At 39.8% G+C, this 23085-nt stretch overlaps 1 protein-coding gene and 1 long non-coding RNA gene across 2 annotated transcripts; both read left to right on the top strand.

Annotated features, from left to right (window-relative positions):
• Window positions 1-3171: 3171 nt before the first annotated feature.
• On the top strand, window positions 3172-4439 carry LOC134023408 (uncharacterized). The gene is made up of 3 exons (XR_009930771.1): window positions 3172-3294; window positions 3873-4035; window positions 4262-4439. It is a non-coding gene; the product is annotated as an uncharacterized LOC134023408 (long non-coding RNA).
• An 8196-nt stretch (window positions 4440-12635) lies between these two features.
• On the top strand, window positions 12636-18982 carry LOC134024005 (uncharacterized). The gene is made up of 8 exons (XM_062466378.1): window positions 12636-12669; window positions 13184-13289; window positions 13476-13546; window positions 13627-15649; window positions 15790-15987; window positions 16588-16659; window positions 17239-17340; window positions 17860-18982. Exons 2-8 carry the CDS (start codon window positions 13214-13216, stop codon window positions 18093-18095), a joined length of 2778 nt encoding a protein of 925 aa, XP_062322362.1. The 5' UTR covers window positions 12636-12669; window positions 13184-13213; the 3' UTR covers window positions 18096-18982.
• Window positions 18983-23085: the final 4103 nt, after the last annotated feature.

Raw genomic sequence — 23085 nt, forward strand, 5'->3', positions numbered from 1 at the left:
GCTGGCTGGCTGGGCCTCCTCTGGCTGGCTGGCTGGGCCTCCTCTGGCTGGCTGGCTGGGCCTCCTCTGGCTGGCTGGCTGGGCATCCTCTGGCTGGCTGGCTGGGCCTCCTCTGGCTGGCTGGCTGGGCCTCCTCTGGCTGGCTGGCTGGGCATCCTCTTGCTGGCTGGCTGGGCCTCCTCTGGCTGGCTGGCTGGGCATCCTCTTGCTGGCTGGCTGGGCCTCCTCTGGCTGGCTGGCTGGGCCTCCTCTGGCTGGCTGGCTGGGCCTCCTCTGGCTGGCTGGCTGGGCCTCCTCTGGCTGGCTGGCTGGGCCTCCTCTGGCTGGCTGGCTGGGCCTCCTCTGGCTGGCTGGCTGGGCCTCCTCTGGCTGGCTGGCTGGGCCTCCTCTGGCTGGCTGGCTGGGCCTCCTCTGGCTGGCTGGCTGGGCCTCCTCTGGCTGGCTGGTGTTCAGGTAGCGCTGCTCCCCAGAGGGCCATAACCTGATTTACGTGAGGGACAGACAGCCCCGTCAGAAGAGCCTCCAGAGATCCGGACTGCTGGCATCACCTTGCGTCCCTCTGTAGGAGTATGAGGAGGAGTTTCCTCCTGATTGAGCAACAGCCAATCAATGCCCTCCAGCCTGCTGGTCCGATGGAATGTGTTGTTTGGTACTAGGAGTGTGTGTGTTTGTGCATGTGGTTTAACAGGACAATTGGTCAGAATACACACCACACTAGAAGGACGTTTTGTATTAACAGGACAGGAGCAGTGTCCTGCTAATTTTGACAAAATTCTAAAAGCGTAGAATGGTTTATATTGGTCCATTAACCCTAAAAATGCAAAAAAAACAAGATGTCCGTTTAATACACATAAACCAGATTTTGTGTATAATCTGTGTATCACCACAGCGCCCCCTATGGCAGGTTGTGTAATAGCAAGACCTCATGAATATTCACACAGCGCCTTAGCTGATTGGTTGTCTGCCGGAAGGTCCTGATAATTACTACACTGTCCTTCTAATTCACGTCACTATTTACACAGTCTATGTCATTGAGAGAATGAAAAGTACATATTCAACTGTGATAAAAATAATAGGAAATTATAAATTACATTCTTAAAGCCACAATAGAGCAGATCATTTGTACATGCATCACCTTCTCGCCAATCGAGACTATCACAGTATGATGGAAAGATTGATAAAAACCAACAGGATTTGTGTATGAAGTGAACAAAAATAACACTTCCATTACTTCCAGCTAAGCATGTTTCTGTATAGCTTTCAAACTTCACTGAGTTTTTATCTGCTCACTCACTGTTGATTACTTAGCCGAGGATGTCTTTTGTGGATTTGAACCTCAGAGTGATTCTTTATGCAACACTTAACAAATGCATGGGGTGTCTAAAAATATGTTTTCACAACGGTATGATCTGATTGTTCTATAGCAGCTTGAAAAATTTAAAATGCTCATACAGTTAAGACAGCAGTGGAGGTCTATTTTAGCAGATTAGTACATATATTTATCTGCTATGTTGACCATGAGTGCAAGGCTTGTGCAGAAATGGAGGCAAATGTAGTGGGTTTTATCCAGCAGGTGAACAGTGGGGTGAAGGAGCCAGTCCACTTCACGGCAAGGCAGAGTCTATGCGCAGCCAGTACAGTAGATTCCAGTAAAATCTGTCACTAATATAGAAGTAAGGATCATTGGAAATTGAAAAGCCTCATATATATGGTTTTTTTTTTATAAATATTTTGAATTTCCCCCACTGGGGGATGTTTCTATTCTATATATTGATGAGGCTGTGAACACCAAAACCTTCAGCCAACTCCAAGCCAATCGCACAAGTCTCCATCAAATATAGCATTTACCAAGGAGATGCAGAGATACTCTGTTCCCACTGCTGTTCTGCTTAAGCCTGAATGCCCTCAGCCAAATAATCAACAAGACTGGCTATGTATACTGACTCAGAAATGGGGCCACCATGAGCCAAATAAAAAGCATTGATTTAAAAAATAGTGCAAATATATCACGATTACTTACTTTGCTGTAAGCATAAAACTATTAAGATTGATATTAGGTCCTTATGCCCAGGTAATACCACTACTCTGCATACATGGAGATTGTCTAGGTAGTCTATAGGCAGGTACATCAGACAATGTTTTTCTGCTGGTGTTGTGTCTGCCAATAGACAACAGTTTCCAGAGGAAGGAAACGTTTATAAAGGGTTTAAGCTACCTCATTTGGGTGAAAATTAATAATAACAAATACCAATCACAAAATGTCTCTAAATAAAAATTTGTTTTTAATAGGTGCCGTGACATCATTTAGGAGGTCAGTAGAAGTGATCAAAAGTAGTCACTTGCCTGATACAGGGTTAAACAAGATAGTGGGAGATACCATGTGACTGTTGCCGCCTAATAAAAGCAAAATGTATAATAAACCATTTATTTTGAAATATTGAATTAAATTAACAAAACATTACGTAAGTCAATTGTTTTCTTGTTCCTGAATAAATCAAACATTATGCTATTTTTTTGTCATACCCCTCCTCTTCTATCAACGTGGTACAATACGTCAAGTTCTGCCGCGAAACATTACTCTTTAATTGAACACCTTTCATTCCTTTGCGTGCAGGACGAGGTAAGAACCATTTAATATACCTTAAACATTTATGTACATATTGTTATGTAAGAATGGTGTAGTTACTTGATGTTTGGATGCACCAAAGCATCTGATCTACGACAGTTTAGCTAGTTATTAGCAAGCGGCCAGTGACGTGCGGTGAGGTTCGTGGCTGGGGAGGCACGTAGGCCTACTGACTCTTTCAGAATCAGATTTACAAATGTATGAATTCAACAGAGAAGCTGCTTGCACATTGACTAGCTAATGGTTATGTTTCATATCCCATATCAGCATTCTTTACACACATATTTGGCCAAAGAAAAGCGTTACATTTATAGGCTCAGAGAGCGCATGTGCTCTGCACCCTCCATGCTAACTAAAGCTAGCTAGCTTCCGTTTTGGAAAAATAACTCACTCTAGTGGAAGCGTCTGTAATAAGAAACTGCAGTCTGAACAGGGGTGTACTTACTACTAATATTACTAACTATTAATAATTCATACTTTTCACATACAATCATATTGTATACAGTAATGTGTTGTTGCTCAAGTTAACACCATCTGATCTTTGCAGGAGATGGCAGGAACAAGGCCACAGAGAGCAAAAAGTAATCCCAAACATGATGCCAGTTATTATTGCTCTTTAGGTGAAGATAGGGAAGGGTTTGATGTAAAATATATTAATTCATTTAAAGGTGAGTTTATTTAGCAAAGGTTTACAGAGTTTATTACGCAAAGATGTTTTATTTATTTTTTACTTATAATCTATTTTTAAACTGCACATTAGGAGAATAGATCTTGTTTTATGATCAGAACATCTTTCTTATTTGAAAAGGAGACAAGCAACTGCTCAAAATAGAAGCTGTTATTTTGTATTTTTGGGAAGATAATTGTATATCTAGATCAGTGGTTCCCAACCCTGGTCCTCAAGGCACCCTGTCCTGCATGTTTTAGATATTTCCCTGCTCCAACACACCTGATTCAAATGAATGGGTCGTTATCCAGCTCTGCAGAAGCCTGCTTATGACCATTCATTTGAATCAGGTGTGTTGGAGCAGGGAAACACCTAAAACAGGCAGGACAGGGTGCCTTGAGGACCAGGGTTGGGAACCACTGATCTAGATAGATACTTTATTTAATAATTGTTTATGGATTAATCCACAGAAACATTTTAGAAATGTTGTAACATTTTTTACTTATCACAGAAAGACATCAAATTAAATCAATTAACTGATTTTCTGCATTGTTTAAAGTTTATTATATGTACTTCCAGGTCGGGGTGTGTTCAGCTGCCGGTGCTTTCAAAAAGGAGATTTCCTTATTGAGTACAGAGGGGAAGTCATAAGTAGAAAGGAACAGGAAAACCGATTGAAAGTTTACCATGATGCACTCAAGGTTTTTTTGTTTGATTTCCAGTTCAATGGACAACAGTTATGGTATGTGACAGTTTTAAAGTGTTTTTTTCTAAATTTCTATCTTAACACAGTGATGTAAACATTTTCTGCCTCATCATCAGTAAAAGTAGTTTCAGGTATGAAATACAGTGCCAGATGAATATTTTGAGTTGGTGGAGGAATATTTTTCAGACATGCCAACACTAAATATGCTAAATCCTGTTCCTTACGTGGTGTAATTATTCTTATTGCGTAATTGATATTTCAGTGTTGATGCTGCCAGAGAGGATAGATCATTAGGGAGACTGGTAAATGATGATGAGGCAAATCCAAACAGCAAAATGAAAGTTACAAGAGTGGATGGAAGACCCTATCTCTGTTTATTTGCACTCAAAGATATTGGTCCAGGGGAAGAAATCACTTATAATTATGGTGATTCTGACTGGCCATGGAGAAGCAAGGTATATAGAATTGTAACAATAGTGTCAAGAATCATTCTACCAGCTTTGAACACAATTTTGAAGGGTATATCAAGTTGTAGTACACAGTGTCAATATAGTAAAAAATATAAGAAGTGATGAGCATAGTGCCTAAAAAAGCCAATGTTGCAGAAAGACTTAATCAGACTACACTATTTCAACTTGTCCAGTACTATAATGTTACAAACTGTCACATGTAGATAGATTTATGCTGATCTTATATTTATAAATATTAACTGGTATGTGATATATTTTAGTGTCTAGACACACAAGTCCTTTGTAATACTCAACATGTAAGGTGCAGGAATTTGGAGGACTGAGTTTTGTACATGAGAAACAAACTCACATTCAGTGATTGTTCTTTACATTTCAGATCTCCAAAGAGATGCCATGTCAGGCTGAGGATGTGGACGCATGCGGATCCTTTTCAGGCAACACACTAGAGGTAATTTTAATCTTTTAAGGCATATTTATTGTCTGAAATAAAGTAATGAGAATGATATTCAGCAGTATTCAGACACACAGGTACGATGTAACCTTAATATGTAAGGTGCAGGAATTTGGAGGACTGAGTTTTGAAATTACACGTACAAAGGAATACAAGTACATTTAGAAGTGCGTAGACACACAGGTCCTGTGTAATACTCAACATGTAAGGTGCAGGAATAAGGAGGACTGAGTTTTGTACATGAGAAACAAACTCACATTCAGTGATTGTTCTTTACATTTCAGATCTCCAAAGAGATGCCATGTCAGGCTGAGGATGTGGACGCATGCGGATCCTTTTCAGGCAACACACTAGAGGTAATTTTCATCTTTTAAGGCATATTTATTGTCTGAAATAAAGTCATGAGAATGATATTCAGCAGTATTCAGACACACAGGTACGATGTAACCTTAATATGTAAGGTGCAGGAATTTGGAGGACTGAGTTTTGAAATTACACGTACAAAGGAATACAAGTACATTTAGAAGTGCGCAGACACACAGGTCCTGTGTAATACTCAACACGTAAGGTGCAGGAATAAGGAGGACTGAGTTTTGAAATGACATGTACAAAGGAATGAAAGTACATTTAGAAGTGCACAGACACACAGGTCCTGTGTAATACTCAACATGTAAGGTGCAGGAATAAGGAGGACTGAGTTTTGTACATGAGAAACAAACTCACATTCAGTGATTGTTCTTTACATTTCAGATCTCCAAAGAGATGCCATGTCAGGCTGAGGATGTGGACGCATGCGGATCCTTTTCAGGCAACACACTAGAGGTAATTTTCATCTTTTAAGGCATATTTATTGTCTGAAATAAAGTCATGAGAATGATATTCAGCAGTATTCAGACACACAGGTACGATGTAACCTTAATATGTAAGGTGCAGGAATTTGGAGGACTGAGTTTTGAAATTACACGTACAAAGGAATACAAGTACATTTAGAAGTGCGCAGACACACAGGTCCTGTGTAATACTCAACACGTAAGGTGCAGGAATAAGGAGGACTGAGTTTTGAAATGACATGTACAAAGGAATGAAAGTACATTTAGAAGTGCGCAGACACACAGGTCCTGTGTAATACTCAACACGTAAGGTGCAGGAATAAGGAGGACTGAGTTTTGTACATGAGAAACAAACTCACATTCAGTGATTGTTCTTTACATTTCAGATCTCCAAAGAGATGCCATGTCAGGCTGAGGATGTGGACGCATGCGGATGCGGATCCTTTTCAGGCAACACACTAGAGGTAATTTTCATCTTTTAAGGCATATTTATTGTCTGAAATAAAGTCATGAGAATGATATTCAGCAGTATTCAGACACACAGGTACGATGTAACCTTAATATGTAAGGTGCAGGAATTTGGAGGACTGAGTTTTGAAATTACACGTACAAAGGAATACAAGTACATTTAGAAGTGCGCAGACACACAGGTCCTGTGTAATACTCAACACGTAAGGTGCAGGAATAAGGAGGACTGAGTTTTGTACATGAGAAACAAACTCACATTCAGTGATTGTTCTTTACATTTCAGATCTCCAAAGAGATGCCATGTCAGGCTGAGGATGTGGACGCATGCGGATCCTTTTCAGGCAACACACTAGAGGTAATTTTCATCTTTTAAGGCATATTTATTGTCTGAAATAAAGTCATGAGAATGATATTCAGCAGTATTCAGACACACAGGTACGATGTAACCTTAATATGTAAGGTGCAGGAATTTGGAGGACTGAGTTTTGAAATTACACGTACAAAGGAATACAAGTACATTTAGAAGTGCGCAGACACACAGGTCCTGTGTAATACTCAACACGTAAGGTGCAGGAATAAGGAGGACTGAGTTTTGAAATGACATGTACAAAGGAATGAAAGTACATTTAGAAGTGCACAGACACACAGGTCCTGTGTAATACTCAACATGTAAGGTGCAGGAATAAGGAGGACTGAGTTTTGTACATGAGAAACAAACTCACATTCAGTGATTGTTCTTTACATTTCAGATCTCCAAAGAGATGCCATGTCAGGCTGAGGATGTGGACGCATGCGGATCCTTTTCAGGCAACACACTAGAGGTAATTTTCATCTTTTAAGGCATATTTATTGTCTGAAATAAAGTCATGAGAATGATATTCAGCAGTATTCAGACACACAGGTACGATGTAACCTTAATATGTAAGGTGCAGGAATTTGGAGGACTGAGTTTTGAAATTACACGTACAAAGGAATACAAGTACATTTAGAAGTGCGCAGACACACAGGTCCTGTGTAATACTCAACACGTAAGGTGCAGGAATAAGGAGGACTGAGTTTTGTACATGAGAAACAAACTCACATTCAGTGATTGTTCTTTACATTTCAGATCTCCAAAGAGATGCCATGTCAGGCTGAGGATGTGGACGCATGCGGATCCTTTTCAGGCAACACACTAGAGGTAATTTTCATCTTTTAAGGCATATTTATTGTCTGAAATAAAGTCATGAGAATGATATTCAGCAGTATTCAGACACACAGGTACGATGTAACCTTAATATGTAAGGTGCAGGAATTTGGAGGACTGAGTTTTGAAATTACACGTACAAAGGAATACAAGTACATTTAGAAGTGCGCAGACACACAGGTCCTGTGTAATACTCAACACGTAAGGTGCAGGAATAAGGAGGACTGAGTTTTGAAATGACATGTACAAAGGAATGAAAGTACATTTAGAAGTGCACAGACACACAGGTCCTGTGTAATACTCAACATGTAAGGTGCAGGAATAAGGAGGACTGAGTTTTGTACATGAGAAACAAACTCACATTCAGTGATTGTTCTTTACATTTCAGATCTCCAAAGAGATGCCATGTCAGGCTGAGGATGTGGACGCATGCGGATCCTTTTCAGGCAACACACTAGAGGTAATTTTCATCTTTTAAGGCATATTTATTGTCTGAAATAAAGTCATGAGAATGATATTCAGCAGTATTCAGACACACAGGTACGATGTAACCTTAATATGTAAGGTGCAGGAATTTGGAGGACTGAGTTTTGAAATTACACGTACAAAGGAATACAAGTACATTTAGAAGTGCGCAGACACACAGGTCCTGTGTAATACTCAACACGTAAGGTGCAGGAATAAGGAGGACTGAGTTTTGAAATGACATGTACAAAGGAATGAAAGTACATTTAGAAGTGCGCAGACACACAGGTCCTGTGTAATACTCAACACGTAAGGTGCAGGAATAAGGAGGACTGAGTTTTGTACATGAGAAACAAACTCACATTCAGTGATTGTTCTTTACATTTCAGATCTCCAAAGAGATGCCATGTCAGGCTGAGGATGTGGACGCATGCGGATCCTTTTCAGGCAACACACTAGAGGTCATTTTCATCTTTTAAGGCATATTTATTGTCTGAAATAAAGTCATGAGAATGATATTCAGCAGTATTCAGACACACAGGTACGATGTAACCTTAATATGTAAGGTGCAGGAATTTGGAGGACTGAGTTTTGAAATTACACGTACAAAGGAATACAAGTACATTTAGAAGTGCGCAGACACACAGGTCCTGTGTAATACTCAACACGTAAGGTGCAGGAATAAGGAGGACTGAGTTTTGTACATGAGAAACAAACTCACATTCAGTGATTGTTCTTTACATTTCAGATCTCCAAAGAGATGCCATGTCAGGCTGAGGATGTGGACGCATGCGGATCCTTTTCAGGCAACACACTAGAGGTAATTTTCATCTTTTAAGGCATATTTATTGTCTGAAATAAAGTCATGAGAATGATATTCAGCAGTATTCAGACACACAGGTACGATGTAACCTTAATATGTAAGGTGCAGGAATTTGGAGGACTGAGTTTTGAAATTACACGTACAAAGGAATACAAGTACATTTAGAAGTGCGCAGACACACAGGTCCTGTGTAATACTCAACACGTAAGGTGCAGGAATAAGGAGGACTGAGTTTTGAAATGACATGTACAAAGGAATGAAAGTACATTTAGAAGTGCACAGACACACAGGTCCTGTGTAATACTCAACATGTAAGGTGCAGGAATAAGGAGGACTGAGTTTTGTACATGAGAAACAAACTCACATTCAGTGATTGTTCTTTACATTTCAGATCTCCAAAGAGATGCCATGTCAGGCTGAGGATGTGGACGCATGCGGATCCTTTTCAGGCAACACACTAGAGGTAATTTTCATCTTTTAAGGCATATTTATTGTCTGAAATAAAGTCATGAGAATGATATTCAGCAGTATTCAGACACACAGGTACGATGTAACCTTAATATGTAAGGTGCAGGAATTTGGAGGACTGAGTTTTGAAATTACACGTACAAAGGAATACAAGTACATTTAGAAGTGCGCAGACACACAGGTCCTGTGTAATACTCAACACGTAAGGTGCAGGAATAAGGAGGACTGAGTTTTGAAATGACATGTACAAAGGAATGAAAGTACATTTAGAAGTGCGCAGACACACAGGTCCTGTGTAATACTCAACACGTAAGGTGCAGGAATAAGGAGGACTGAGTTTTGTACATGAGAAACAAACTCACATTCAGTGATTGTTCTTTACATTTCAGATCTCCAAAGAGATGCCATGTCAGGCTGAGGATGTGGACGCATGCGGATCCTTTTCAGGCAACACACTAGAGGTCATTTTCATCTTTTAAGGCATATTTATTGTCTGAAATAAAGTCATGAGAATGATATTCAGCAGTATTCAGACACACAGGTACGATGTAACCTTAATATGTAAGGTGCAGGAATTTGGAGGACTGAGTTTTGAAATTACACGTACAAAGGAATACAAGTACATTTAGAAGTGCGCAGACACACAGGTCCTGTGTAATACTCAACACGTAAGGTGCAGGAATAAGGAGGACTGAGTTTTGTACATGAGAAACAAACTCACATTCAGTGATTGTTCTTTACATTTCAGATCTCCAAAGAGATGCCATGTCAGGCTGAGGATGTGGACGCATGCGGATCCTTTTCAGGCAACACACTAGAGGTAATTTTCATCTTTTAAGGCATATTTATTGTCTGAAATAAAGTCATGAGAATGATATTCAGCAGTATTCAGACACACAGGTACGATGTAACCTTAATATGTAAGGTGCAGGAATTTGGAGGACTGAGTTTTGAAATTACACGTACAAAGGAATACAAGTACATTTAGAAGTGCGCAGACACACAGGTCCTGTGTAATACTCAACACGTAAGGTGCAGGAATAAGGAGGACTGAGTTTTGAAATGACATGTACAAAGGAATGAAAGTACATTTAGAAGTGCACAGACACACAGGTCCTGTGTAATACTCAACATGTAAGGTGCAGGAATAAGGAGGACTGAGTTTTGTACATGAGAAACAAACTCACATTCAGTGATTGTTCTTTACATTTCAGATCTCCAAAGAGATGCCATGTCAGGCTGAGGATGTGGACGCATGCGGATCCTTTTCAGGCAACACACTAGAGGTAATTTTCATCTTTTAAGGCATATTTATTGTCTGAAATAAAGTCATGAGAATGATATTCAGCAGTATTCAGACACACAGGTACGATGTAACCTTAATATGTAAGGTGCAGGAATTTGGAGGACTGAGTTTTGAAATTACACGTACAAAGGAATACAAGTACATTTAGAAGTGCGCAGACACACAGGTCCTGTGTAATACTCAACACGTAAGGTGCAGGAATAAGGAGGACTGAGTTTTGAAATGACATGTACAAAGGAATGAAAGTACATTTAGAAGTGCACAGACACACAGGTCCTGTGTAATACTCAACATGTAAGGTGCAGGAATAAGGAGGACTGAGTTTTGTACATGAGAAACAAACTCACATTCAGTGATTGTTCTTTACATTTCAGATCTCCAAAGAGATGCCATGTCAGGCTGAGGATGTGGATGCATGCGGATCCTTTTCAGGCAACACACTAGAGGTAATTTTCATCTTTTAAGGCATATTTATTGTCTGAAATAAAGTCATGAGAATGATATTCAGCAGTATTCAGACACACAGGTACGATGTAACCTTAATATGTAAGGTGCAGGAATTTGGAGGACTGAGTTTTGAAATTACACGTACAAAGGAATACAAGTACATTTAGAAGTGCGCAGACACACAGGTCCTGTGTAATACTCAACACGTAAGGTGCAGGAATAAGGAGGACTGAGTTTTGTACATGAGAAACAAACTCACATTCAGTGATTGTTCTTTACATTTCAGATCTCCAAAGAGATGCCATGTCAGGCTGAGGATGTGGACGCATGCGGATCCTTTTCAGGCAACACACTAGAGGTAATTTTCATCTTTTAAGGCATATTTATTGTCTGAAATAAAGTCATGAGAATGATATTCAGCAGTATTCAGACACACAGGTACGATGTAACCTTAATATGTAAGGTGCAGGAATTTGGAGGACTGAGTTTTGAAATTACACGTACAAAGGAATACAAGTACATTTAGAAGTGCGCAGACACACAGGTCCTGTGTAATACTCAACACGTAAGGTGCAGGAATAAGGAGGACTGAGTTTTGAAATGACATGTACAAAGGAATGAAAGTACATTTAGAAGTGCACAGACACACAGGTCCTGTGTAATACTCAACATGTAAGGTGCAGGAATAAGGAGGACTGAGTTTTGTACATGAGAAACAAACTCACATTCAGTGATTGTTCTTTACATTTCAGATCTCCAAAGAGATGCCATGTCAGGCTGAGGATGTGGACGCATGCGGATCCTTTTCAGGCAACACACTAGAGGTAATTTTCATCTTTTAAGGCATATTTATTGTCTGAAATAAAGTCATGAGAATGATATTCAGCAGTATTCAGACACACAGGTACGATGTAACCTTAATATGTAAGGTGCAGGAATTTGGAGGACTGAGTTTTGAAATTACACGTACAAAGGAATACAAGTACATTTAGAAGTGCGCAGACACACAGGTCCTGTGTAATACTCAACACGTAAGGTGCAGGAATAAGGAGGACTGAGTTTTGAAATGACATGTACAAAGGAATGAAAGTACATTTAGAAGTGCACAGACACACAGGTCCTGTGTAATACTCAACATGTAAGGTGCAGGAATAAGGAGGACTGAGTTTTGTACATGAGAAACAAACTCACATTCAGTGATTGTTCTTTACATTTCAGATCTCCAAAGAGATGCCATGTCAGGCTGAGGATGTGGATGCATGCGGATCCTTTTCAGGCAACACACTAGAGGTAATTTTCATCTTTTAAGGCATATTTATTGTCTGAAATAAAGTCATGAGAATGATATTCAGCAGTATTCAGACACACAGGTACGATGTAACCTTAATATGTAAGGTGCAGGAATTTGGAGGACTGAGTTTTGAAATTACACGTACAAAGGAATACAAGTACATTTAGAAGTGCGCAGACACACAGGTCCTGTGTAATACTCAACACGTAAGGTGCAGGAATAAGGAGGACTGAGTTTTGAAATGACATGTACAAAGGAATGAAAGTACATTTAGAAGTGCGCAGACACACAGGTCCTGTGTAATACTCAACACGTAAGGTGCAGGAATAAGGAGGACTGAGTTTTGTACATGAGAAACAAACTCACATTCAGTGATTGTTCTTTACATTTCAGATCTCCAAAGAGATGCCATGTCAGGCTGAGGATGTGGACGCATGCGGATCCTTTTCAGGCAACACACTAGAGGTAATTTTCATCTTTTAAGACTTTAAATTTTAAATAAAAGTTAATACATTATGAAGACTATAAATCCACTTCAATCTTCTAAAGCTCTGTATGTTAAGATGTACACTACCAGTCAAAAGTTTAGATCCACCTTCTCAGTTTAATGAGGATGAGAAGTTGGGTCCAAACTTTTCCTCAGTGAGTGTATGTTTTTATTCTGTTTTAGTTTGTTAGTTAGTTTGTTCTGTTGAAGAAAAAGCTGTGTTGTGTTTTTTTTTTTTTATCATTTTTTTTAATTACAGGTGTATAATTTTTTAATCGTTAATGTAGATTTAAGGTTTTAAGTTTATTTCTAAACAATTTCATTGACAACAGGGAATATAACACATACAAATCATGTCACTTTCATCCTTAATTCATGTTAAAATAGGAAAATTGTACAAACTATTAATTGGTTTTGATTTTCTACACTACACAAGTGTTCGTTAGAATAAAATTCCTGTCTTACGATTACACTTTTTTTTTTTGTCAACAGGACTGTGATCATGATGTCATCCCTGACGAAATGTCAAGTTTAGAAAAATGTGTTACATGTGGAGGACCTTTTTCGCCTCTGAAATGGAGTGGTGTGAGATGTAAAGGTAATTTTTTGAGAATGGAGGGGGGTTCATCTGTATCTTTTGAACGTGATTCCACAGGAACACTTTTCCAAAAAACGATTCCATGTGTAGCTGTGCTGTATGTTCAAAATTAGCCATTTGCTGCTGCACTGACTAAGTACTTACCATGCTGCCTTCCTTTATAAATTCTTAATTTTATCTTTCTAGTTTGCAATCAGTCCTGGCACAAAAAGTGTTATGTTAAACACAAGGTGGACATCACTGAACTTCTGCAAGTGGTAAGCTTTTTAGTAGAATTATTCTCGGTGAAATGCTTTCCAAGTATACAAAATATAAATGTTTTTTTAATCATTATCAGGTCTGTGCAGAACAAAGTTCAAGTGAGGCGGCATCATCAGAAGAGGAGTATGTTCCTGATTCCATAGATGGATCAAACAGCTCGTGGGATGACAGATCAGAGCCTTTAGATTTCAGTCACAAACAAGTACAGAATTGTGAGGTCTCCACCAGCAAGTCTGCTTCCAAAAAGAAAAGACACCACCAAGGAAGTTTTGTAGAGGAAGACAGAGAGTCAATTTCTGAAGCTGCAGAATCATTACCTGAAGATATGATCAGCACAACTCAGCTTGAAGTTCTAAGAGTTACTGCCAAAGTAGGAAACGCTGATGCCGAAGGCATTGTTGATGATGGTGCTGATGCTAGAGCAGAAAACACATCATCCTTGCTCAAAAATAGAACTTACTGCTACATTTGTGGAAAGATGCAGACAAAGTTTACACGTCACTTAAAAACTCATGAGAATACACATGCAGATGTTGCTCATGTTTTAAGTCTTCCCAAGAGGTCCAAAAAACGTATGCAAATGCTTATAAAGCTTCGCAACAAGGGAAACCACAGTCATAACTCGGAGGTCTTGGTGAGCGGAGTTGGATCACTAAAACTAAGACGCACATCAAAGAAAAAGTACAATGCAAAAGACTACATTCACTGCATGTACTGCCAGGCATTATTTCTCCGGCGAGATCTGTGGCGACATGTTCGAAAATGTTCTTCAAAACCAGTAGAAGCTACTTCAGAGATTGGAAGAAAAAATGTTTTGTCTTTGGCCTCTATGAATGAGTCAGCTCTGTGTCAGCAGATATCACCAGGTGTTTGGAACATATTAGCTGTTATGAAAGACGATGAGATAACTTCTACTGTGCGAAGTGACTTCTCCATTCTTCAGCTGGCCCAATCATTCTTCAACAAATATGGACAGGATCCCACCAAACATCAGTACATTCGCCAGCAACTCAGAGACTCTGGAAGACTTCTGCTTACGCTTCGCAAGGAATTCTCAATACTTACTCTTGAGGATGCTGTGAGACCTGCAAATTTTGATGTGCTCATCAAAGCGGTCAAGAAAGTATGTGGGCATGATGAAGAAAAGAACCGCTTCGATACTCCAAGCCTTGCTCTAAAGTTAGGTCACGCACTACGGAAAGTCTGTGATATTTTACATTGCAGAGCACTCATGGCAGAAGACAGTACGCTGATAAAGTCAACCCAGAGTTTTAAAACTCTCTATGCTACAAAGTGGTCTGAACACATCTCTCACATCGCTTTAATAACGCTGAACGAGCGGAAGTTTAACAAGCCTTCCACTCTTCCTTTCACAGAAGATGTTCAACGTCTTCACAGACATCTGGAGAAGACTACAGAACAAGCATTGAAAGACTTGGAAGACCATAGTTCATCAAAATCATATAGTCAACTGTGTAAAGCCACCATGGCAAATGTAATACTTTTTAACAGGAGAAGAGGGGGAGAAATTTCAAAGATGCCGATGAATGGCTTTCTGGAGAGAGACACAAGTGCCCTGCATAAGGACGTTGCAATTGGACTGACAGAATTTGAACTTCACCTTTGTCAACACTTTAGTCGTGTTGAATTAAGGGGTAAAAGAGGCCGGAAGGTTGCAGTGTTACTTTCACCAGACATGGTGAATGCCATAACACGCCTAATAGAAAAAAGAAAAGACTGTGGTGTTCTGGCAGAAAACCAGTTCCTTTTTGCCATACCTCATTGTCTGACTCCCTACAGAGGACAGGACTGTTTGAGGCTTTATGCCAGTGAATGTGGGGCCGAAAAACCTGAGCTCCTCAGGTCAACACAATTACGCAAACATGTTGCAACTTTGTCTCAGATCTTGAACCTCAAGAATCACGAGTTGGACCAAGTTGCTAACTTCCTTGGCCACGATATTCGCGTTCATCGTGAATATTACAGACTTCCTGAGGCTACTACCCAGCTGGCCAAAATATCCAAACTGCTGCTTGCCATGGAGAAAGGGTCTCTCGGAAACCTTCAAGGCAAAACACTGGACGAGATTGAAATTGAAGGTAATGCCATTTAGAGTTGTTTACATAAAAAATTAGACCTGTTTTTAGCAAATGTATGGTAGCAAAATGGAACACACATTGTGCAATTTATAGCACTTTAACCTCATAATTCATTAAGGCAATATAATTTATTTTATTAGACAACCTAGAGTTGAGTGAGGTCGATGCTGAGAGTGAGGTCGATGCTGAGAGTGAGGTCGATGCTGAGAGTGAGGTCGGTGCTGAGAGTGAGGTCGGTGCTGAGAGTGAGGTCGGTGCTGAGATTGAGGTCGGTGCTGAGATTGAGGTCGGTGCTGAGATTGAGGTCGATGAAGGAAATCTCACATATCCACAGACTGGTAAGGACAGTGTGGTGTATATATATATATATATATATATATATATATAGTCTAACCAGATGGTTAGACTTTTAACAGTGTAACTACATGTTCTGTTGTATTCCTAACCAATTTTAATTTCACTGTCAAGTCAGTAACTAAAATTTCTTACTGTTTTCTAGTATTTCAGACATATATTAAAGGGGGCGTTAATTTATATCTGAAATACTAGAAAATGGTAAGGGCCTGAATGACTTGTCCCCAGATAGCAATTGAGTGCTCATGCAAACAGACATCCACAGTTGGTTTGCATTCTACTCGTGGGCCTCTATGAAGTCATATACAAAGATGGCAAAGGGTGCCGTATGCCAATTAGATCAACGTTTCCTGGTTTATTCTGTGAAAGTCTGCTTTTGTCCAAACTTGACTGCATGTGCCAAATGAAATTCAGTCCCATGGAATTCATATTTCAGTGGAAAAGGCATATAACCATAAGATATCTCATTATTATTAGAAGAGTAAACATTACCTTTGCACATGGCAAGTTAACCAAACTTTCTCTGTAATACTCATCTTTGTTATTTCTATGTATGTAATGAAGTATATTATATCTTATTACAGATTGTGCAGGACTGTTGATGGCCGGGCAACCTATCGAGGAACCTCCAGGCATGTCTGCGCCATTATCACAAGGTTAGCCCTTATCCTCAGTCTACTGACATGTCACCTTCTTTGATTGCTTTTAGGCTATGAAATAATGCATTGTGGATTCAGACCCTCTTCACTCGTTTCAATTTTGTTGTCACGGCAACAGTTCAGATAAATGGGAGGCATGTAAGCTAATTTTCAAAAGATGTGAATGTAGATTACAGATGTAGTAGTATTAACTGATGACCAGGACATTCTTTTCAATCTAACAATTTACTCATTGTATACGTAACAGTGCAACAATGAACATATAGGCTTGGCTGCTGCTTTTCAGTATGCACGACAGCAACTACAGTGCCTTGGCTTGCACTTCAAAATAAAAGCACTTATCATATCATTCACAATGACAAATCAACTTATAAGCAAATAATGTTCCAGCAATTCCAAAACGTTGTTCCAGCCTAAGTGCTTTACAGTGAATTTATTTGTTATTTATCCATCAGTTGCTTAACCCCATAAAGGAGCATCTTGGACTATTTAACTACTACTATTTAACGACCCTACCTACAACAAATAAATGCTCATCCATTGTTATTTTTTTGTTTAATCCTTTCTTCATTTCAGCACAAAGTAAACACACTGATGCTAAGGCGGAAGAACCCAACAGAAGACTAAAAAAGAAGGAAAAAGAGCCCAGCAGAAAAAAGAACACAAAGAAACATTCTGGTAAATGCGAAAACACATACTCAAGTCACTAAACACCAAGTTATTGACAGGTACTGAAGAATGGTAAAAAGAAATTATCCATACCACCCAAAGGCAATATGATGACCATTCTCTTATTTCTGCAAGATACTGTTTATACTACTTTCTCTATGCCAATTTTAATCCGTAATGCATTCTCAGTTATATTTTTTCAAAATACAAAGCACCAAAAAACTGTAATTAGCAAAGCAATGGGAATATATATTTTCTAATTTGGTTATTAAGTTAGATTTATTAAACCAGGGTTCTCAACCATTGGGCCGATGCTGCACCTGTAGAAAAAAATATTTTGGTGAAGTCAGTAAGATGGTACTGAGTGGGATTAGCCTGGGTGCCAGCCCAATTTAGCCCCGCCCACAAAAAAATTGGGTTGGGTCTGGGGTCGCTAGTTTTGGGAAAAACTATATCTGAACAAGAGCTGTTCGGAGCTGTTTACAGTGGAGTTTTTTTTCATTAATGATTTATTTGTCTTTTTTCTAGTATCTCTGGAAAGTGCCAGGAGAGCAAAAAAGCATCTATGGTCTCCCATGGAGGTTGCCGCAGTCATGAGACATTTTGGCGAACACATCAAAAAGGGGAAACTGGCCACTATGATTGAATGCCAGCAATGCAAGAAGGCTGAAGATCCTGCTCTGGCTGGTCGCTCTATTCAAAACATAAGGGATTTTGTAAGGAATCGGGGCGTAACTTTGAAAAGAAAAGAAAATCCTGGATAGAATATGGGAATGTGATGAATTGTCCATCAGTGATATCATCAGGACACATGGGATATTAAGGGTGAGACCAGAAGTAATCTCTGTGTTCTGATGATATCACTGGTGGACAATTTAAATATTTCATCTTGTGGAGGCAGGAGGAGGGCTGACCGTGTTCCAGTTATAATGGCAAACTGGCTGTTCAACAGAATATATAAACGTTTTACAGTATATATTGTTTGGCCATTTATAAATGTTCCTTTCTGTTCACAAATAGGATTCTGTTGCTCTGATACTTACGGTGCGTGTCAACTACAGCGGAGCGGAGTGGCGCGTTGGTGTCGGCTTCCAATTCATTTCCAATGAAATCGGGCGTTGACGCTTGCGTAGGGCATTGGGAGCGTCAACGCCCGGTTTCATTGAAAATGAATTGAAAGCCGACACCAACGCGCCGCCCGCTCCGCTGTAGTGGACACGCAGGGTTAGTGAAGGCGCTGTAAAATCCAGTCTAATACTTTCTGTTTATTCATATTCCATTTATCCATGTTTGGCCTTTTTAATACACAGAAACGTAACGTTTGTGTATGTGTATGGTTATGGTCCTGATAAATAAATTTGGTCCTGGCAATTACTCTTTGTGTCATGGGCGGAGCTAAGTACCTCATTATCTTTTGTCCTCTTAATACAGCATTGCGTCAGGTTCTTGTATCTTGAGTTCTGATGTGTGTATCTACATTTTGAAGTGAGATTTGTGTTGTATGGCTCAAACTGAATTTTTGAAGATTTACTACATCTTTCTAGCATAAGTGGAAAGAGGTGCCAGTTTAGTGTTGCAAAAAACTGGTATGAAAAAATTGTCCCTCTAATTCACCAACACCAGTATGTGTGTGTGTGTGTGTGTGTGTGTGTGTGTGTGTGTGTGTGTGTGTGTGTGTGTGTGTGTGTGTGCGTGCGTGCGTGCGTGCGTGCGCGCACGCACACATAGGGAGTCAGGTGGCTGAGCGGTTAGGGAAGCGGGCTTGTAATCAGAAGGTTGCCAGTTCGATTCCCGGCCGTGCCAGATGACGTTGTGTCCTTGGGCAAGGCACTTCACCCTACTTGCCTCAGGGGGAATGTCCCTGTACTTACTGTAAGTCGCTCTGGATAAGAGTGTCTGCTAAATGTAAATGTGTGCGTGCACGCATGCGCTTGCGTGTGTGTGTGTGCTTGTGTGTATGTGAGAGAGAGAGACAAATGGCTTTGCTTTTTAAGTATGTCTGTGCGTGTGTGTTGGAATCAATATGTGATCAACTCTTCTCCAATTGGTCAAACCATCTTCTACTCTAACTAGAACTGCAGACAGGACAGAGAGGGAGAGAGAGAGAGAGGGAGAGAGGACAGCAAGAGATAAAGACAAAGGTTTAAATGGAGAGAGAAGACAGAGGACCTTGAGTGAGGAGATAGGAGTACTCTCTATGTTCAATAGGTTAGTATTTTCAAAATTCTCAAGTGGCCATTATTGATTGACAGCAATGACTAAGCCAACCACATCACTGCTGATCCCCCCCGTAACAGTTAGGGCTTACTGTGTGTGTGTGTGTGTGTTGCAGTAAAAAACAAACACAGACACATACACAGGGGCCGTGTTTTTGAATGGATCCGCAGGCCGTTGTTCTCCTGTCACTCACTAGTCTCTCAGACCCAGGAGACACTCTGCTGACATTTAGCATTCTTTCTCTATCTCTCTCTATCTCTCTATCTCTCTCTCTCTCTCTCTCTATCTCTCTCCCTTCTCGCCTTTCCTCTCTCGCTCTCCACTCTTTCAGAGCACTCTTTCCTTTCGTATTCTCCTTCTCTCTGTGTCACTCTCTCTTTGTAACTCTTGTTGTGGGAGTGAGAGCAGCAATCTCTGTGTGTGTGAGAGAGTGTGTTTGTGTGTTAATGAGCATCCCTTTTAAGGTTATTAAGATAAGACAGGTATGCCCAGAGTCTCTCATAACCCAGCATGCACTGCCCCCTGCATGGAGTGGTAATTGGGTAGAAAAGAGGAATGAGAGAGAGAGAAAGAGAATTGAACTGAGAGAATGGGAGAGAGAAGTAGAGAGAGTGAAAGAAATCGAGATATATAGAGAGTGAGAGAGAGAAAGACAGAGACAGAGTGAGAAAAGGAGAGATGAACTGAGAGAGTGGGAGAGAAAAATAGAGTGAAAGAAATAGAGATGCGTAGAGATGCGTAGAGAGTGAGAGAGAGAGAGAGAGAGAGAGAGAGAGAGAGAGAGAGAGAGAGAGAGAGAGAGAGAGAGAGAGAGAGAGAGAGAAAGAAAGAGAGAAAGAGAGAAGAGTGGAACAGGGCTGAGGAAGGAATACTAGAGGATAAATGGGGGGTAATTGGAAATATTGAGAGAGTGTCAGGTGATTGATTATGGGGACAGGTCAGAGAAAGGTTTGTGTGTGCAGGGTTGTCTAAGTGTGTGTCAAACATGCACCACACACACGGTTTAGCAGTTGTTCTGTTCTCTTCATACACATAGTTAGCTGGGTCTGGTACTGTGAGGGACATTAAGTCTGTTTCCATACAGCAATGTGTCTTTTGTTCAGTGTTACACCAGCAGCCCCTACAGGTTGATGGAGGCCATGACACCCTGTCTTCTACAGCAGAGCCTCCATTTACTCACAATGGCTCAGTTCTATGGAGGACCAAACCTGCCAAAATAAATGAATAATAAAATTAAAAATAAATGAATAAATAAATGTATCAATAAATGTATTTATACCTTTAAAAATAACATATTGACAAATAAATGTATGAAAAAATATTAATTACATATTTATTTATTTACATGGCCATTTATTTCTGTATTTATTTATTTTTGTATTCATTTATTCTTTCCTCATTTATTTCTGTATTTATTTATTTATGTGTTCATTTATTTCTGTATTTCCTTGTCCTTAAGCTAATGAGGTAAGCTGTCAATCAATGTATGTCACAGTGTCACCTTAACCCCATTGGTTGATCGGTATCAGAGTGCAAAGATGGACTTTCCATGCCTGGGGTTGCTATGACTACCTTAGTAAACAAATGACTGCACACGCAACAGATAGCCAGAGATTTGAGAGTTTTGGCTAGCTAACCTTCCTGAAAAAGTGCTAGTCAAGATGTTTTACTTTTTCGCGTTGAGGCTCTGGATACCAATTTGTATCATTTAGCTGCATCCAGAGTCATAAAGAGAAAGAGTTGCGTCAATTGATTGCCTTCTATTATCACCGTTATTTTTACGTTCATGGTACTGTACTGTAGGTTGGTAGAACTAGAGCGAGCTAGCATCATCAGTTTCAAACACAGCAGCATCGTTGTTGAGGAACAGTTGTACTGTACTGTATGATGGAGCTGTGCCAAGGTAAGAAGATAAATTCTTGCCCCATTTTCTGGCATCTAGTACATTTAACATTTTAGTATCTTAAAGTGCCGAGATTTTTTGATGCTAGCTAGAATGTAGAAGCCAGAACGTAGCAAAAACAATGTGATACGAAGTGAGTGATGACCTGTTTATGTAATGTTAAGTGTAGCTAGCTAATTTAGTGCACTATTTATATTTATTGAGAAACTAATGGTTACAAACATGTTTGTGTGAGAGGAAAACTGTATTTAATTATTAGTCCATAACTGGTCGCTTTGCACCAATAATATGGGAGTTGGTACAGTAAGAAATTGGATGAGATTATACACAGTATCAAGGAACCATCAAAGAACAGTGTACAACATGGTTAATCTATTCATAAAGTGAATGTTTACTAAGCAAACTATGAGTTAGAGTCCATTGTAACATTCAGTCCATCATGTGATGATCATTACAGCTTACTGTCTGTTTATGTGGTGTGTGTGCGTATGTGTGTCTATGGCCCTTGCAGTCTGTCATTGCTACTGAGGTTGACGTGAGCTGAACAGAGGCCCAGTGCCTTGGAGGTGGATGTCAGACCACTGGATGAAGGAGCGCTGGATGGGACAACACTGGATGAAGAAGCGGTGGAAGGGAGACCACTGGATGAGAGAGAGCTGGATGAGGGAAAATGTGATGGAGAGGGCTGTCTTACATTTAAACCACAGTATTTTTGTCATTACTACATGCTTTTAATTGTGTTAATTTGTTGTATTGAGGTTGCTCCTGTTGACTTTAGCAAACCACCTCCTTTCTCCTCTCACTATCAGCTGGGAAGCTGTAGTCTACATCACAACTCCCTATTTGGAGCATGCAATACATCCCCTTGCATCACACCCAACCATTATGAAATCCAAGATGCTAGGTGCAAGCCCAAGACAGCGCAGTGTAGACAAAAGCGTTACCTTTATTGTGTCACCCTTTACACTCTTTTCATAGCAGACTAAAATAATGTGTACATATATCAAGAGTCATATTGACTTTGTGCAGTACTGTAGCCTTTCGCAAACCCAAGTCCTTGAGGGTTAATCATTGTGCAGTACACATGCATAAAATGTTATTAAACTGTTTTCTATTTCTATCATTACATGATCATAATCACCTTGTGTGCTGTCAAAAATCATATTATATAGTATAGGGCAAGATTAAATAAAGATGCAGAACAAACTACTTGTTTGCAAGTTACATTTAATGAGAACACATGAAGGGTATGAAGAGATAATTAAATTGGAGTACAGCTCCTGTTGCATCTATGTGCCGGTTGATTTTCCAGAGATTGTTGATAATGTGCAGCACGCTCTTACAAATGCACTGCTTGAACTATGAGACCCGGTGTACCTCAGTAAATTTGAATATCGTGGAAAAGTTTGTTTATTTTGATTAGTAAATTTGAAAGTTGTAAGTTTGGAAGTTGAAACTCATATTATACAGATGCATTACACACACAGTGAAATACTTCAAGCGTTCATTTTAATTTTGATGATTCTGACTTTCATCTAATGAAATCCCAAAATTCAATATCTCAGAAAATTATAATATTACACAAGACCAATAAAACAAAGGATTTTTAATACAGAAATGTCAGCCGACTGGAA

The sequence above is a fragment of the Osmerus eperlanus genome, chromosome 7 (genome assembly GCF_963692335.1).
Source record: "Osmerus eperlanus chromosome 7, fOsmEpe2.1, whole genome shotgun sequence".
Classification (NCBI taxonomy): Eukaryota; Metazoa; Chordata; class Actinopteri; order Osmeriformes; family Osmeridae; genus Osmerus; species Osmerus eperlanus.